General features: G+C 39.4%; 1 protein-coding gene across 1 annotated transcript; it reads left to right on the forward strand.

Moving 5' to 3' along the window:
* The first annotated feature begins 6357 nt into the window (after nt 1–6357).
* On the forward strand, nt 6358–17058 carry LOC115922690 (cholesterol 24-hydroxylase-like). Its single transcript, XM_030982060.1, has 3 exons — nt 6358–6539; nt 16009–16083; nt 16897–17058. The coding sequence occupies exons 1-3, from the start codon at nt 6406–6408 to the stop codon at nt 16991–16993; spliced, it is 306 nt and encodes a 101-aa protein (XP_030837920.1). The 5' UTR covers nt 6358–6405; the 3' UTR covers nt 16994–17058.
* The last annotated feature ends 737 nt before the right edge of the window (nt 17059–17795 follow it).

Consider the following 17795-nt stretch of genomic DNA (forward strand, 5'->3'; position numbering starts at 1 on the left):
ATTTGGGAATTTCTTATTTTCCAACAAACGCATAAAAAGGTATGACTTTTAAAAAAATGGAGAAAAAATACCGGAAAATGTCATAACAGCAACATTTGTAAATCACTGATATCGAATAAAAAATTCTCCCCCCCCCCCCCATCAGTACGCCATCGTTGAAGGGCTCATGTCTTCTCACCCCTATAACAAAAAAAAACAGACACGCTTTCCCATTCTCGCACAATATGCGCGTATCGCTATTATAAAGACCTCCATCGATAATTACCGTATAGGTGGCATATGCGCAATGTTTATGAAATTTAATTACTGTGAACTTTCCTTTTCTTTGAATGGAATTGTATATGTGATTTTTTTTCAGGTTTTTTATTTTTGTTATGTTCTTTTGGGTTAAAAATACAAACCATGTTTACCCCTTTACTGCTTTTTTTTTTTTTTTTGGAGGGGGGGGGGGCGTATCTTTTTTGGGGGTGCAAAAATGCGTTTTGCCCCCCCCCCCCCACTATTTTGACTGGGGGGGGGGCAACTGCCCCCCCCCCCCAATTCCGGCGCTTATGTGCACAGGTGTCCTCGAAATTGATAAATAGGGGTCAGGAAAAAGGAAAAGAGAAAACCGGGAAGACAAATTATCAGAGCCGATCGGGTCGCCTAGCTGCGGCATCGTTTCGTTATTTCGTACACCTATTCGGGCTCGCGCTCGCGCTCGCGTCGCTCATTTCGATATCGTTGAGAAAAAAAGCCTCCAAGTACCGAATACGTACCGGGCCGGCCACATGATTTACCATGGTAATTAGCATCATTGATGTCAATATGCTAGAATATTTTTTTACAGGTATCAAAGTTGTATGGATTTAAAAGCAAGACGTACACTCTGTTTTGCTCTTATTCTATGTTTATTTGACTAATTTTGCTTTAATTTTGCTAACCCTGCATGGTATAGTAACATAAACAAAGTCAGATCAAAAGAAGTTGAAGATTATACAGAACAAAATGGTGAGATTTATCAACTGTTCTGGTCCAAGAACTCATGTTGGCTACAGCGAACTTTCTAAAGCTGGTTTTCTTGAAGTCGACCAAAGATCAAAACAACTCGTATTGCATCACGTGCATAAAATATATCATACTAGGTCGAATCATTATATTCGATCCAACTTCCATCTTGTTACTGACTTACATGATTATAATACAAGAAATAGCCGATTCAACTTTAACTTACCAGAAAGAGTAGGTAGTATTGGAAATTTGTTTTATTACAATGCCATAAAACATTGGAATTCCCTATTTGCAATTTAATTTTAATGCGGTGATGTGTCGGTTACGAGCAGAAGGTCATATCAGGCTTCTATATTCTTTAATACTATCAACAGATATCTGGATAAAGACACTTCGTCACATCAAGCTACGAGAAAGTATATCATCATCTCACAGAATTCTACTCGAACACCGCATCAAAATTCTTTTCACCCTTTTTTTTCTTCTTCTTCTTCTTTTTTGGTCCCTTTTAGCTCTCCTTTTTCCTTTTCCTTCCTTCTCTCTCATTTTTTTTAGCGGGGGCGGGGGAGGCAAAGACCTTTTGCCCCACCCCATCCGCAACTTGTTGGCGGGAAAATTGCAACTGCATGATATCCCCCTTCTTTTCTTTAGTTCTTCCTCAATTTTCCTTCCCTTTATCTCCTCTTTTCCTTTCCTATTCCTTCCTTCCTTCTCTCTTATTTGTTTTATTGGGGGGGGGGGGGAGGCAAACAGCCTGGGAGGCATGGCCCTTTCGCCCCCCCCCCCCGATCTCCTTCTTCCCCCTTTTCTTTTCTTCTTCCTCTTCTTTCTTTCCCTTTCTTCTCTCCTCTTTCCCTTTCCCTCTTTTCCTTCTCTCTCTTTTCTCTCTCTCTCTCTCTCTCTCTCTCTCTCTCTCTTGCGGAAGGGGGGGGGGGGGGGTAAGGCCCGCTCACCCCGCTGGATCCGCGCCTGCATCTACCTTATATGACACATCAGGCCTATACTTGCGTTTTGTGAGAGGCTCAAGTATCCGGGCCAGCTATTTAAGTAAAGTAAGTTTTGAAGAAAAAAAAAACGAGTACTCGCTCTCCAATCGTATTGGTTATTGGGGAATTTTGAACGTCATCAAATATGTTTTTTTTTCCTTTTAAAATAATAATTGTTTTGCGACTCAATTCAGGCCTGACTAAATATAAACTTTTTCGGAAGGCAACAGACAAATAATTTAGTCATATACCTGATTAACATTTGAAGATTTCCTACACTAGTGCCTGGCCGTGCGTGTCCCATATTTGAACACTAAGTTGCACCTGAAATTGCAACATGTGCATTATAAGCTTCAAACGCTTTCTTTCATACAAATACACCAACAAAAAATCCCCAAAGCTTGAATGCATACTATTTCACAAGATGTAATTAAAACAATATGAATTATATTAATGATCATTTTTGCGCTTCTTGCTCCTAGCAAGATAGTTTCCTCCTACATTTAATTTTGTTGCTGTTTTGAGTTTATGAGTTTATATTCATATTTTTGTTATCAAACAGGAATAAATAAATGAATATATAAATACATTTGTACAATGATAATTGTAAAATGATGATAGAAGAACCAATGAAAATCGCAACTGATCTTCCCTAATTCCTTTTTTCCCCTTCCTCTTTGTTTTCTGTCCCTTTCTCTCCTCTTTCCCTTTCACTTCCCTTACTTCTCTCTCTCTCTCTCTCTCTCTCTCTCTCGTTTAAGTTTGCTGAGGGTGGCAGGGGCCCTTCGCCCCCTCCCCCCGATCCACGCGATTTTGGTGGGATTAATCGCAACTGATCTATGTTTCTTTTCACCCTTTTCTTTTCTTCTTCCCTCTTTTGTGTTCCATTTTAGCTCTCCTCTTTCCCTTTCCCTTCTTTTTCTCTCTTTTTTTTTTTTGGCGGGGAGGGGGTGGGTGGTCGGGGAGGGGGCAGAGGCAAAGGCCTTTCTCCGCGATCCACATCTTGTTTGCAGAAAAATTGCAACTGATAGTCCTTCTTTTCTTTTCTTCTTTTGTTTCTTTCCCTTTCCTTCCTTCTCTCTTGTTTTGCGGGGGGGGGGGGGGGCAACAGCATGGGCGGCAAGGCCGTTCCGGCCCCCAATCTCCTTCTTTTCCCCTTTTTCTTTTCTTCTTCCTTTTCTATTCTTTCCCTTTCCCTTCTTTTCCTCCTTCTCTCTCTCTCTCTTCTTTGTTGCCAGGGAAGGGCAGGCGAAGGCCTTTCGCCCCCGATCCAACTGATATCCCTTCTTTTCTTTTCTTCTTTTGTTTCTTACCCTTTCCTTCCTTCTCTCTTGTTTTGCGGGGGGGGGGGGTGAGGCAACAGCATGGGTGGCAATGCCCTTCCGGCCCCCCCCCCCGATCTCCTTCTTTTCCCACTTTTCTTTCTTCTTCCTTTCCTCTTCTCTCTTCTTTCCCTTTCCCTTCTTTTCCTTCCTTCTCTCTCTCTCTCTCTTTTTGTTTGCCAGGGAAGGGCAGGCGAAGGCCTTTCGCCCCCGATCCACACCGCGTAGGTGGGAAACATCACAATTGATCTCCCGTACCTTTCTTTTCTTTCCCTTTCCCTTCTCTCTCTCTCTTCATTTTGTGTTGGCGGTTTGGGGTCAAGGCCCTCTCGCCCCGCCCCCCCCCCCCTCCCCCCTGGACCCGCGCCAGGAAGACCTGTAGTGTGGTCCCTAGCTAGCTGGCAAAGCTGAATATGGGTTATCCAGTCGTTTCATTCATTAAGTATAATTATACTTGTATTAGTGGGGCGCGGTTAGAAATATTTTGGTGCAGATTCTTCTAAAAGCACAAAATTTGCCCCAGAGGTAGATTATACCATACTATTACGATTTCTGCCGGACGCCAAGAAGGGCGCTCTCTGGGACTGCCATATTGGGCAAATCCAAAAATGGCCGCCATCTGAGTTAAAGGTCAAGCGTAGTTCCAAAAGGAAAAGCGCTTGTATGATTATAGTTTATATATTATAGTGTTGGGGGGGGGGGGTCAGAGAATCTGATTTTGATGTTCTTTCACTGATTTGAGGTCTCCTTGGGGTGCCTTACTGGTCATATTGGTCAAATCCAAAATGACCGCCATCTGAATTACAGGTCAAGTATAGTTATGAAAGGAAATGGGCTAGTATGATAAAAGTTGATGAATTCATTGGGTTTCCGGGGTCGGATAATCTGATTATGATGTTCTTTTATCCATAAGCGAGTTCGTAATTGCACACTCCGCATGCGCCCAAATCGGGAACGAACTTTTTCAAAGGTCACATGAGTAAAGAGAGCTGAGAGAGGAACTGTAATTTTTTTATGTGCTGGCCTTTCCTTTGTGAATGATCACATCTGACACACCAGTCACCGAAAATCATTTCTGAATGTCGGAATTGGTTCTTTATAGTAAACTTTACTTGAAATCTGGTCATCGGTAAAGTATTATCGGCATTATCGTGATCCAAGTCCCCAGGGACTCGACCTTTATGTTTAGACGTTGCATAATGCAATTCGTATTGGTATTTTATTCCATCTCAGAGTGATTATAGACGTTATTTTTTAAGGATAATAAAGATAAAGCTGTCCGGGTTTTTAAAGATAATGCTTCAAAACAAATCGAACAAGCTGTTTATTTCTTTATTCATGATCTGTTTCTACTGTTTATCTATTTTCATTGCCAACCCTCGAAAACGAATTTATTATGCATTTTACAGACGAAGTTTGAATAGGAGAACTATATATATATATATATATATATACATGTATACAATAATAATATACAACATTGTTTATTGACCAAAAACAAGCCTCATTATCTTCAGTATACAAGTGTCATTTCGGACCTTACAGCTTTCATAGAAATCGCTTCTGGACCGTCAAAGAAAAAGTTTGAGAACCCCTAGTCTACGCATTATACACCTCAGGACCAACTTGACAACTTGACAAAAATTTGAGGGGGGTTCGACCCCCCCCCCCCCCCCCCCCCCCCCCCCCCTGCGTACACGCCTGCATGTGCATCCCTTCCTCCTTATTCCCTTACGGAGCTCTCACACTCTGCCGTGTAGGCCTACCGTCCACCTGCCTGGCTATTAAAAAAAAAACAGAGTCCAGAACGTTGGGTTTTGAGCGAACTTGTCCCCGGCCGCAAAAAAAAAAAATCATAAAATTAATCTTTTCACCGTTTCGTTGCCATCTTCTGACCGTTCTCACCGGGCGCATACCGGATGTTGAACGTGCTTCTACCGTCTTCACCGCCCAGATTGACTTTTGTTGAAAATTTTGGCCGTTTCCATACCGGGCCCATACCGGGTCTCGAACGTGTGCACCGGGTTTGTAGCAGCCACCTACCAGTCACTTAGCGTCCCCTCACCGCTCGGAGCGTCCTGTGAGCGAGTCCCCGGACTGCTGACGTCATGACACGACTGCCATAAATACCCCGATTTGAACGGCAACGGTCAGTCCGCTCTCCATTTTTCATCACCGATCTGTAACGGGTTATGAGCGTGTTGTGAACGTGTTCATACAGTGTGACCGTTTTCTCATACAGTGTGACCGTTTTCATAACGTATTCATACCGTCCTCATACCGTTCAACACCGTCCTCTTGCCGCTTACTTGCGGCCGGTGCCAGCCGGCCAAAGTTTTGAACATGCCCAAAACTTTCGCCGGGTCCCACCGGGTGTAAATAAGCGCCAACGCCCTATTAACGTGTTGCCCGCTTTGATAACGAACCACCGTGTGCCCTCGCCGTTCTCCACCGTCCGCAGACATTTTCGCGCACGGTGGCACACGGTAGGCCTACACGGCAGAGTGTGAGAGTCACTTTATCCAGGGACTTGGGATACAACTAACAAGTCCCTGCTTTATCCATCGTTACCGTCACTACCATTTGAGTAGGGCCGCGGCAACCGGCAAAGAAAGACAACCGGCCGACCGGTTGTTTTTCTTTCTCCCCGGCTCCTCTCTTCTTTTTCTTTCCTCTTTTTTGAACTCTCTCTCTCTTTTCTTTACTTTTTTGTTCGATCTCTTTTCTTTTATCTTCTCCTTTTTTCCCCTTTTTTTCCTTTTTTTTTTCTTCCTCTTTTTTCCTTCTCAATTTTTTGCGCCGCCAAAGGGGGGGCCGTGGCCGTTTCGGCCCACCCTGGATCCGCCACTGCTAATCACGTTCCTGACCTATCTTCGCTCCGGTGATCTCGAGGCTGTCTAGACAGCAAGAAATTGTGTAAATAATAAAAGGTCACAGGAGTGGTTGTTAGGAGCTTTAAGTTAACTACCTAAAACCCACACTCTATCCAATATTAGTTTTACTTCTAGTTATATCGTATAACCTTCTTAAATTTCGTACTAACTGTGGGAGCCCGGAGCCGAGTCTTCACGGAAAGACTAGAAAACTAAATCGAGGAATAACTTGTAATGGAGGGAAATTTGATTTTATTTGGTTTTGGTCTTCTTGTGACGGCATTTTTCTCCATTTTCCTTGGAATTATCCTCTACATTTCGTACGTCCGGAACATTTACAGTCACATTCCTCAACCGAAACCTCTTCAGTAAGTCATAACGGGAATTCTATGTTAGCCCACGCCGCGGCGCACTTTGGCGCACTTTGGTTCCTCCCTGGCCCACTGCAGTGGGCCAGGGAGGAACCAAAGTACGCCAAAACTCATGTTTGGGGATTTATTTTTTATAAATCCAGAGGAAATGTTTGAATTTCCAGGGATTTTCGCTTCAATTTTAATACCACCATTTTTTCTGATGTCTAAGCTTTAATTTGATACCACATTTGGCTGCCCTATCTTGCCCGTTGTTATGTTAGAGCCGATTTCCCTTGCCACATTGCCCCGAAAAATGTGTTTTTTGGGGGTCCGCGGCTGAATCATGAAGGATTCGCGGTCATAAATCACGGCGCATGGGGGCGCGTGACACTTGTTCTCTGACACGGCGCGGAAGCTGAGCCGCACATAGTCTAGCCCCTAGGCCCAGCTAGGGCCAGGGAAGACTCACTTAGCCTCTATTACACTATATAATTATAGCTCTAAGGTCCGAAATGACACGTGTTTACTGAAGATAATGAGGCTTGTTTATGGTCCATATCTGATTCAAGGAGAGTTGTTACAGTTGAAGAAAAAAACAGAGCCGCCCTGAGTGCTTCCACACGTTTAAATAGAGTTTCCTGAAAAAGAACACCCCATTCCTGAATTTGAAGGAATTCTCTTAAAACTTTCAAAATGCCTCTTACGTGGATTTTTCATTTGGATGAATCGCTATAAAGTTTGAATATATATTAATTATTGAGTGGGCTTATATTTTGCTTTCTAATGAATCCGTAGAGCTTGAGGGGCCTGGCAGAGCCCCAGGATCGATGCTCTCGAGTTTATTTGACTTTCAAGAGAGAAATTGTCTTTAGGTGAAAAGAGAGGTTATTTCTAAAATGAATTGAAAGTGTTATTTCACTTTCAAGAGAGAAAATTGTCTTGTATAGCAGTTTAGGTGGTAATATACATTTCACATTGTTCATTATCCCAGTAATTTTTGATATCTTACTATAAGTTACATTAATGTGAGAGTCCCATGTTAAGAATTCATCTAACTGTACGCCTAAGTATGTAAAAGTAGAATATTGTTTCAACTCAGACCTGTTTAGTAACAGTTTTACGTCAGAGTAGTCAGGTCTTTTATTTTGTTTATTCCTAAAAATTACAAACGTAGTTTTCAAAATAGTTAACTACAATTTATTACAAACAAGCCAATTATACACATGTTCCAGGTTTATATTAATCTTACGGACTAATGAATTAAAATTTACATCAGAGGCTATCAGTGACGTATCATCTGCAAATAAGACAAATTTAAAGAAATCTGAACAGTTTACTATGTCATTAATATATATTAAAAATAAAAGTGGGCCGAGTATACTCCCCTGAGGAACACCGGATGAAATCATTTTAGAATTTGATGATTGACCATCATATAGAGTAAACTGTTTCCTATTTCTTAAATAACTACAAAACCAAGAATGTGGTAAGCCTCTTATTCCATAAAATGATAACTTAGATGACAGTATTGAGTGTGAGAGAGTATCGAACGCCTTCGATAGATCCATGAAAATAGTGATTGCATGTTTGTTTGTATTAATGCATTTAAGAATATGTCATAAAGTTCAATCAATGCAAATTCAGTTGAACAGTTCTTCCTAAAACCATATTGGTTAGGACTAAGCAAATTATTCATGATAAAAAAAATTACACAATGTATTATATACGAGTCTTTCGAGAACTTTAGAAAACGATGGCAAAACAGATATTGGTCTGTAATTATTACAGTCAAATTTACCACCCTTTTTATAAATAGGAGTAGCTTTTGCTTTTTTCATCTTATCAGGAAAGACGCCGGTTTGTATAGATAGATTGATTACATATGTGAGTCAAGCACTGGCGTACCTATGGGGGGGGGCAGGGGGGGGGGGGGGGGGCAGAGTGCCCCCTGACCGGAAAAAAAAGAAAAAGGGGAAAGAAAAGAAAAGAAAAGAAAGGAACGAAAAAAAAGAAAAAAGGAAAAGGGAAGAATTAAAGGAAAGAAAAAGAAAAAAAGAAAAAAGGAAAAGAAAAGAAAAAAGGAAGAAGAGAGAAAAGGAGAAGAAAAAGGGAAAAGAAAAAGGAAAGGAAAAAATGGGGAAATTGAAAAAAAAAGACCATGGCCGTACGCAACAGGGGGGGGGGGGAGGAAGGCAGTTGACCCCAGATATTTTGAAAACGTACAGTTTTTTCCTGAAAATGTAGTGTAGGCCTATACCAAATCCTTCAATTCTACTTTTGAAAATGCAAAAGTACCCTCATGACCAGTTCGGTCGCTTGAACTCCCTTCACTCCTTTTGCTTTTGAGATTCTTCGAAAACTTTTAACTCATCTTTCCCCCTCCCCCACCAGAAAAATATTCCGCATACGGCCCTGAAAAAATAAGACAAATGAAAATAGGAAAATATAAGTTATATAATAATTTGAAACTCTTCGCTGGCGCGAACTGCTTGCTAGCCTATTTTTGAAAAAAGAAAAGGATTAGCATTGCCTAGAATACAATTGTGCCTGCCCCGACGGGCACCGACCTGCAACCATGGCAACAATAACACACAATGTATGTACCAAATGTTACTAAAAGCGACTAATTCATTTTTTTCGCTCGCTACACTCGCTCGCGAATAAGATGAATAGACATTGCTTTGGAAACAATTGTGCCCACCCTTGACCTGCAACAATATCATTAAAAATGGAAGAGTTTTTTTCGCCCTCTCGCCAAATTAGGAATTGAATCGCGTTTAACGCGATTGCGTCCATCCTGACCTGCACCAATAAAAACAAGTTTATTTATTAATTTCTATTAAAGAATTTTTTTTTTTTTTTTTTTTGCTTGCTCGCTATGCTCGCTCGCCAAAATGGAATTGCCACCGCTAACGTGCCCGCCCCCAACCTGCAACAACCAGTTAATAATTATGTACCAAACGTTATTCAAAGAAGATTTGGTGTGCTCGTGCTCGCCAAAACGGAATTAACATCACCTTAGACATGATTGTGTAAGCCCTGCCCTGCAACAAAAATATCTGAAATTTATGAACCAATTATCATTACAAAAATTTTGCTCGCTCGCTACGCTCGCTCGCCAAAATAGAAATAACACCGCTTTTAATAATCACGTCCCTGACATGGAACAATGAACCCAAGTTTATGTACCATATTTTCCCTATAAAAGAGAAGTGATTTTTTTTTTTTACTCGCTCGCTCGCCAAAATAGAAATAACACCGCTTTTAATAATCACGTCCCTGACATGGAACAATGAACCCAAGTTTTATGTACAATATTTTCCCTAAAAAAGAGAAGTGATTTTTTTTTTTACTCGCTCGCTCGCCAAAATAGAAATAACACCGCTTTTAATAATCACGTCCCTGACATGGAACAATGAACCCAAGTTTTATGTACCATATTTTCCCTATAAAAGAGAAGTGAATTTTTTCGCTCGCTCGCTACGCTCGCAAGCTCGTGGAATTATGTGCCCACCACTAACCTGCTACAATATCATTAAAAGAGAAATGTAGGGGATTGCCTGCCCGCCAAAATGGGATTGACATTGCCTTAAACACGATTGTGCCCGCCCCGACCTGCAACAATGAAACAAATTTTATATAGCAATTCATTGAGAGAAAGATGTATTTTCGCTCGCTAGCTAAAATGGGTATAAAATCACCCTAAACACAATATTGTTCCCGGGCCCTGCATGGGACAATTGAACCAAGTCTAAGTGGCAATTATTAAAAAAGAAGCGATTTTTTTTTTCTTGCTCGCTACGCTCGTTTGCAAAAAAATGAAATTAACGTCGCTAACAAGTGAATGTTCCCACCCCCAACTTGCAACAATACCAGTTTATATACCAAACGTTACTTAAAGATTTTTTTGCTCGCTGGCTCGCCAGAAGTGAAAATTAGCATCGCCTTTTTTGTTTGTTTCGGACGCTTGCCCCCCTGACGGAGTACCCCAGGTACGCCACTGGAGTCAAGGTTTTAATAATGAAATATATACTAGGTTTAAGAATATCGGGAGATATGTTATCGTATCCAAGGCTCTTTCCGGAACTAATATTCTTTATAACATCAACAACTTCATGTTCGGTATATAGGGTTAAAAAACAAAGATTTGGCAAACATTTGAGGCATAAAGTCAGAGAATATTGCACATGGATTTGGTAAAGATCGTGTAAGGTTATCTCCTACACTCACAAAAAATTCATTAATTTATTTGCCACATCAAACGGATCTTCTACCTTGATATCTTGGTGAATAATTCCATTGGCTTTTGATGGTTTGTTTCTACCTAGAATATCGTTTAAAAATTACCTCGTTTTCTTTAAATTTCCTTTGACTTTGTCAAATTTTTCATAGAAATATTTTCTTTTAGCAAAACGTAGAAGTGTATTTAACTTATAACGATATTTCGTATATATATTGCTTCATTCACACACGTTGGCTTAAAACGAAATCGTTTATAAAAGTGTTTTTTTTTCTTAATAGATTTTCTTAATCCTCTTTGAAAAGAGCACACAGTGGGGGAAGTGCACTTTAAATTTCAAGGCCTGGGATGGATTAGAGTTTTTATCGCTCTTGAAAGTCGAATAGCCTTTCCTTTCATTCTAGAATTAATCTTGAATCCATCCCTTGATATTTAAGTTGCACTGCCCTTATTGTGTGCTCTTTTCAAAGAGGACAAAAAGCCCTCAGATTTAACATTCCATCTCATAAAATTGGTCAAGGATGGTAAAAGAATCCGTCTGCATACAAAGGATAAATCCTTCACTCAGGGATTCTTACCTTTCTTCGCTTGTGATCTCAAGGCAGCTTTCTTTGTCAGTCATATTCATAGTGAATCCTTCACTGAATATGGATTCTTATTGTTACCTTCCTTCGCTCCAGTGATCTCGAGGCAGCATACAGCAAGAAATTGTGTGAATAAATTGCCTTTGCCGAGAGTCTTGGGGCGGAGCCCCAGGAAGTTCTTGATTTTTTTTTTTTTCCGGAAATTCAAAGTAGTCGTCACAAGCGATAGAAATTGTAAAATTTAATTTTAGAAATAACCTCTCTTTCTCTCTTAAAGGTACTATGTCCCAAATTGCAGGCGAAAAAAAAAAGAAAAGGTTCAATCCCAGCGGCATTTGAAAGACAATACTAATTTAGAACTTTCCTCAAAACGAAGGGGCTTGAAACTGGCTTTTAGTGGAAAAATAACGACCATTAGTAATTGTTGTCGAATCGACATAAGTGATTGCAACCATCTAAGTAATAGTCTGATTTTCAGACCCTTTTACCGAATGGTCGTACGTTTTGTGCTGCACAAAGATTCAATGCTCGTGTACAAAGGCGCCGGAAGTGGGGGGGGGAAACGCATTTTTGCCCCCCCCCCCCCAAAAAAAAAAACGCCCCCCCCCCCCCTCCAAAAAAAAAAGTAAAGGAGTAAACATGGTTTGTATTTTTAAACCAAAAGAACGTAACAATAATAAAAACCTGAATTAAATCACATTTACAATTCCATTCAAAGAAAAAGGAAAGTTCACAGGAATTACATTTCATAAACATTGCGCATGCCACCTATACGGCATTTATCAATGGAGGTCTCTATAATAGCGATACGCGCATATCGTGGACATATTGTGCGAGAATGGGAAAGCGTGTCCGCTTTTTTGTGATAGGGGTGGGAAGACATGAGCCCCTGAACGCTGGCGTACCGAGTGGGGGGGGGGGGGGTGATGTATTTCTTATTCCAAACAAGTGATTTACAAATGTTGATGTTGTGACATGATTTTCCGGCATTTTTTCTCCATTTTTTTTGTAAGTCATACCTTTTTATGCGTTTGTTGGAAAATAAGAAACTCCCAAATTACAGTCAGGCGAAATACGCTTATTTAGAAGCCTTTATGTCATGGTCTGCAAAGTGTATGGGCTCGAGCCCCCCCCCCCCCCCTCCTTTTTGAAAAAGTATGTTAAAGAGAAAAAGAAAGAAAGACGGAGAAAAAAATAAGTGACCTGCCAATGTCACAAATAAGGTATAAAAAATGCTCATCTGACCGTAATTAAATGCCTAAAACCCCCGAGCTTTCAGGGGCTCTTCCCCCTGGATCCCAACAAGGGCTCTAAGGCGGGTCCCTGGATGCTCATCTGGCCGTAGTTAAATATTAGAACCTCTGAGCTTCTGGGGGCTCTCCCCCCTTGGAACACGTCAATTGCCTTACAGAGGGCCCCTGGATGCTAATCTAACCGTAATTAAATACCTAAAACCCCTGAGCTTCCGGGGCTCAGCCCCTTGACCCCCTGCCGAGGCTCATGCCCTGGACCCCCACGCCAATTTACGCTCTACCTGATCGATAATACTCCACTTTGAAAAACGTTCCGCGGGACCTGCATGTTACGTGTAAGACTGGTGGTGATGCAGGTTTTTCGTCTGCCCCCCTCCCCCCTTCCGAACTTTTTTCTCACTACGTCACTGCCCCTGGAATGTGAGCCCCCTGGAATGTTTGCCCCCCCCCCATCCCAACCTGCTCGTGTACCTGTTACAGCTCATTTTATGTATGTTATTACCAAAGAAAAATGTCAGTCACTCAATAGTTTCCGACAGTGAAGTCTAGAAGGTAAACGGGTCTCCTTGCATAATTTGAATACTAAGACACTGCTAATGTTTACATTTCACAGATAGGACATACATGACATATTCATAATTCCTGCAAAGTTCTCCAGAATTTGATGCTGGCTGCAAAAGGGAAATAGTATCCTTAAAGACAATTTTATAGAACTTCTGTTTTCGTATTGTTGTACTTTCGTCCGTTTCGTTTCGTTTCGTACTTTCAGTTTCATGTTCTTGCTTTTTCCTTTCTTCCTTTCTCGCTCTCTCTCTCTCTCTCTGTCTCCCCTTTCCCTCCATCCTCTATCTTCTTCTCTTTTACATTATTCTCTCTTATCTTCTCATTTTTTGTGTGTGACATGCGTTACACTTACGTGTGACATCGCACATAAATGCCAGTTGGAGATTCCCCATCTAATTTACATGTATTGATCTCCATTTAAAAAAATTAATAATTTTCTCATTAATTCTTTTTCCGATTTGTCTAATACTTACACTTATCTCCAATTTAAAAAGAAATTGGTCTACTTCCTCTGAAGACAAAATTATATAAAGGATTAATTCCTTAACTAATGCAAGGCTATCTCGCGAGTCATCTCTCGATTTCCATAACTTCTTGCTTTCCTCGTCTCCCAGTCTCTCTTGCTTTAGTAATCCTCGTTACTTCCTTCCAATTGAGCTCCAACTTGATTTCTCCACATCTCCATATGTTCCAGTTTATGCACTGTATCTATTCTTCAACTACAGGTAGATGCAAATATTACTCATTATATAAATCACACTCAGCCAATTGACGAGAATTGCTCCAATCTATATTTTACATGTATCATTAATATATGGTTTTACAATGGCTATGGTTGCGAGATGTCTAGGTATATTTGATGTGTTTGTTAAAATTTATTACCATGGTGTACCTTCTTGGTTTAAAACAATAATAATTATGTATTCATGCCTTCAATGTTGACGACAAGTCTTTCTCGGATTAAACAATAATTTAGGATCTAACTCGGCAAGCTATCGTAAATCTTTTCTTTTAAAATTAATATGTAATATAATTTTGAATCCAAAGTGGATAAGTGAAGACGTAAAGAGTGGAAACAAAACTTGTTGCATATCTCATCATATCAGTCCGGCCGAACCAAACCATTCATTCCACACGGTACCCCATAGGAAGTACTTCAGCCCAAGTCCACTCCAAAAATAACTTACTTTCAATAGAACCACAAAAATCAGACAAACCAATAAAAAAAAATTGAGCAAAATCGGATAACTAATAAGAAAGTTATGAATTTTTAATGACATGAAAAACTTTAAAAATCACTACACAAGTTGGCAACTCACTCATGAGTCTGTGACGTATGGTCCTCACTATCCACTAATTATTTTTTGTATATTGATAATATAAATTTCCTATTTTCACCCTAAGAATCTTATTTCTTCACACCAGCATCCAAGTTAGATTGTTAGAAATATGTGTTTGTGTGGATGCACAAATAAAAAGTAATTTTTGTCCAATTAAATCAAGAAAAAAAAGAATTTTGATAAACTATTTATATAAAAATCAATAATATGAAATACAATATTCAGAAAATCGTATAAATTCTTCAAATTCATAAAGGTTTTTGGGAAATGTCATGCACGCAATATGATACAAATTATATAACCTGGGCAAAGGCATGGGGAAATCAAGTTTTGGGTGATAAAAAGGCAAATTAATGGGATTAAACTATGTAAAGCAAATGATAAGTTGTGAGGACATGACGTCACAGACTGATAACCATCTTGGCAATTGGTGTTGATTTCTCATTGTTCCATAGTTTAACATACTTTTTTCAAAAATTCATAACTGTCTATTATTTATCCGATTTTTGCTCAATTTTTTTTGATTGGTTTGTCTGATTTTTCTGCTTTTATTGAAAGTAAAGTTATTTTTGGACTGGACTTGCCCTTGTTCAGTCTATGTATAGAGGCGGTCAGAGGAGCGAGATGTAATCTCAGCGAACAACCGTCGATATCAGAGACTGCTGCTTTCGGTCTACTATATAGTAGCTACTCTAGTCTTAGGTCTTCGAAGATTCTTCTGCAAGCTATCCCTTGTTTTGTGAACTGTGATTTTTAAAAATGGTCTTAACTAAATAAAAGGCAATGTTGAAATATGGCAAACTCAATTATCGATGATTTTCCGATTCAAAACACGCCTTCAAAAGGAGATACTTTGCTAAACGCCTAGGCTAAAGTTAGTGGTGTCATCAGGTCATTATTTCAACGTTAGGTTTTTCCGTGCGGCCTTAGATGGGTTGTGTCATGTCACATTGCTAATCTGTATAAATATGAGCAAACTCAAATTTGGACATTTTAATTTGCCGCAGGACAGACTCGCTAATTTTTGGAAAAGGCTCAAAGTGTGAGACTTGGCCTGGTATATTATATATTTAAATGAAATTAACTCAAATTAATGTACAACTTACAAGCAATTTTTTCACAATAACTTTGAGTTGACGGCAGTCAGGGATTGTGCTTACATTCCTGGCTGTATAATTTGTGGTTTCTCTGGCGTATCTGATCTTGGCCTTGCTACCATACTACTAGCCTCAATGCCAGGGCTAGGTGATAATTAGACAGAAATAATTGTATGGTGTGGGGAATTCTATTATATATAACTGACATATGAGACCTTGCCTCCCTCCCTTCCCCGCCTCCCTCCCTCACCCCATCCCTTCCCCTCCCCCTCCCTCGACACCATCAGCTCTTTATTCCTCATTTTGACTAACATTTGTCCCAAGAGAAATAGAACAGTCAAATAGAAGAAAAGAAAAAATGAATCAATGGCATAATTATAGTTTCAATTATCTTATTTATGCACAGCTTCTTGCTTGGACATCTACCCCTCTTCAAAGAGGTTGCCAAAAATGGACCAGTTACGACAAAAATGGTTGAGTGGTAAGAAATACTCTTCTACCTTTCAATTGGGTTTTTTGGAAAAAGCATTGCAGTAATAATTGCTATTATATCCTGCATCAAAAATTTGTTGGCTTTTGATTGGTTGAGAGCTCGTCACATGACCAGAAATATTTGACCTATTTTTAGAAAGTACTATATGAGAGTACTATTTTGGTTTACTATTTGGGAGTTGAAAAAAAAATGTGAATTTTTTTTTTTTGAATTGAATCAATTTTTTTTTCTTCAAATCTTAATTTAATGAAAATAAAATATTTTAAATCTTCTTAGATAAAAATTGACATTTTTTTTTTTTTTTTTTTTAAATAAATTTGTGATGCAGGATATAAAACAAATATACCATGCCTTCTATTCGAGGTACTGGTTAAACTATAGGCCTCGGCGACTCCAAAAGTACCATTTGCTTCGGGGCTGCGCCCCTCAGCAAATAGTACTATTGGAGTCACCTCTTGCGCATAGTTTTAACCAGAACCTCTCAAGGCACTGTATATTTGTATACTATTATATTACTGAGCCATGCCAACCAACGTAAATCATATAACTGGACTACCGTCATGATTTATTATTGATTATAATTGAAGCAGTGTAGAAGTTATGGTTTTGTACTTCATTCCTAGGGGCCTAGGACCCCCAGTATTGGCATGCTGAATGGATAAAAACACTTTTTGAATTTCTGATAGTTTATTTGCAATTCATTAAACTGACTGGCAACTTTATATACAGGCGGTGCTGAAGTACTAACCAGATTTCTTTTTAATCGATGTGTCTCCCCTTTACTTATTGATTAATATTTAGGAGCAAAGAACTGGGTCCAGTGTACTGTCTCCACATTGTTTTCAGAACTACAATCGTTTGTGATGACTCAACAGTTATCAAGGTAACTTCAGTTTAGAATTGAATTATTATTCTGATTGAACTATTATTGTATTAAAACATAGGGGGTATTCTGAGGAGAGTTTTTAATTTTTTTTTATTACCCATAAATAGCACTCCATCATTTTGCTATCAGTTTCAATTTCGACTACAAATTGATATTAGATGTATACCTCAAATAGGGCAATGGTTGTACTTGCAACTGTGGATAGAATTGTTTCTCGATTGTATAGCTTCCTGAATTTATTGTCAAAATCATTTCATGATTTCTTGAGCCATTTGCTTTACTAATCACTTCATAATATGGATGGAGAAATGCCTGAGTGTATAAGTACATAATTTATTTTTACCACCCCCCCCCCATCCTTTAGTACTACTCCCCTTTCAGAAAAGAACAAAACAAAAGAGGGATATATGGATGGCAAGGTTTCAGGTCAAGATTATCCCTGATACTGAAAGATTAGAAATGTAATTTGTCAAAAGTCATGACAGGAAGGGAAAATTCACATTATTAGCATTATTTTGTAAACCTTCATTGTATTAGACATCTAGACTAGAAACAAATAACCCAGCTACACATTCATTTCTGACACCAGTTATGACCAGTTCCCAACATCGATCGATGTACTTAAAGAAGTTAGGTCATGACCAGTCTTGTCATGTGATTAATATAAAAACTGGAAGCCATTTGGGCAATGGTGATTATGTAGTACTTCAGAATCGATGTACTGTGAGGTTTTGATATGATCGCAATATGATATAAATTGACTCAGTATTTCTGAAAGGCCCATGCACTGCACCAAAAAATGTGTATTACAAGG

The sequence above is a fragment of the Strongylocentrotus purpuratus genome, unplaced genomic scaffold (genome assembly GCF_000002235.5).
Source record: "Strongylocentrotus purpuratus isolate Spur 01 unplaced genomic scaffold, Spur_5.0 spur5_scaffold_12, whole genome shotgun sequence".
Classification (NCBI taxonomy): Eukaryota; Metazoa; Echinodermata; class Echinoidea; order Camarodonta; family Strongylocentrotidae; genus Strongylocentrotus; species Strongylocentrotus purpuratus.

Excerpts from the sequence above, each read along its gene's own strand:
- LOC115922690 (XM_030982060.1), top strand. The coding sequence starts at position 6,406 with ATGGAGGGAAATTTGATTTTATTTGGTTTTGGTCTTCTTGTGACGGCA. Across the intron at positions 6,540-16,008 it reads CCTCAACCGAAACCTCTTCA|CTTCTTGCTTGGACATCTAC; the intron begins GTAAGTCATAAC and ends ATTTATGCACAG. Across the intron at positions 16,084-16,896 it reads ACGACAAAAATGGTTGAGTG|GAGCAAAGAACTGGGTCCAG; the intron begins GTAAGAAATACT and ends ATTAATATTTAG.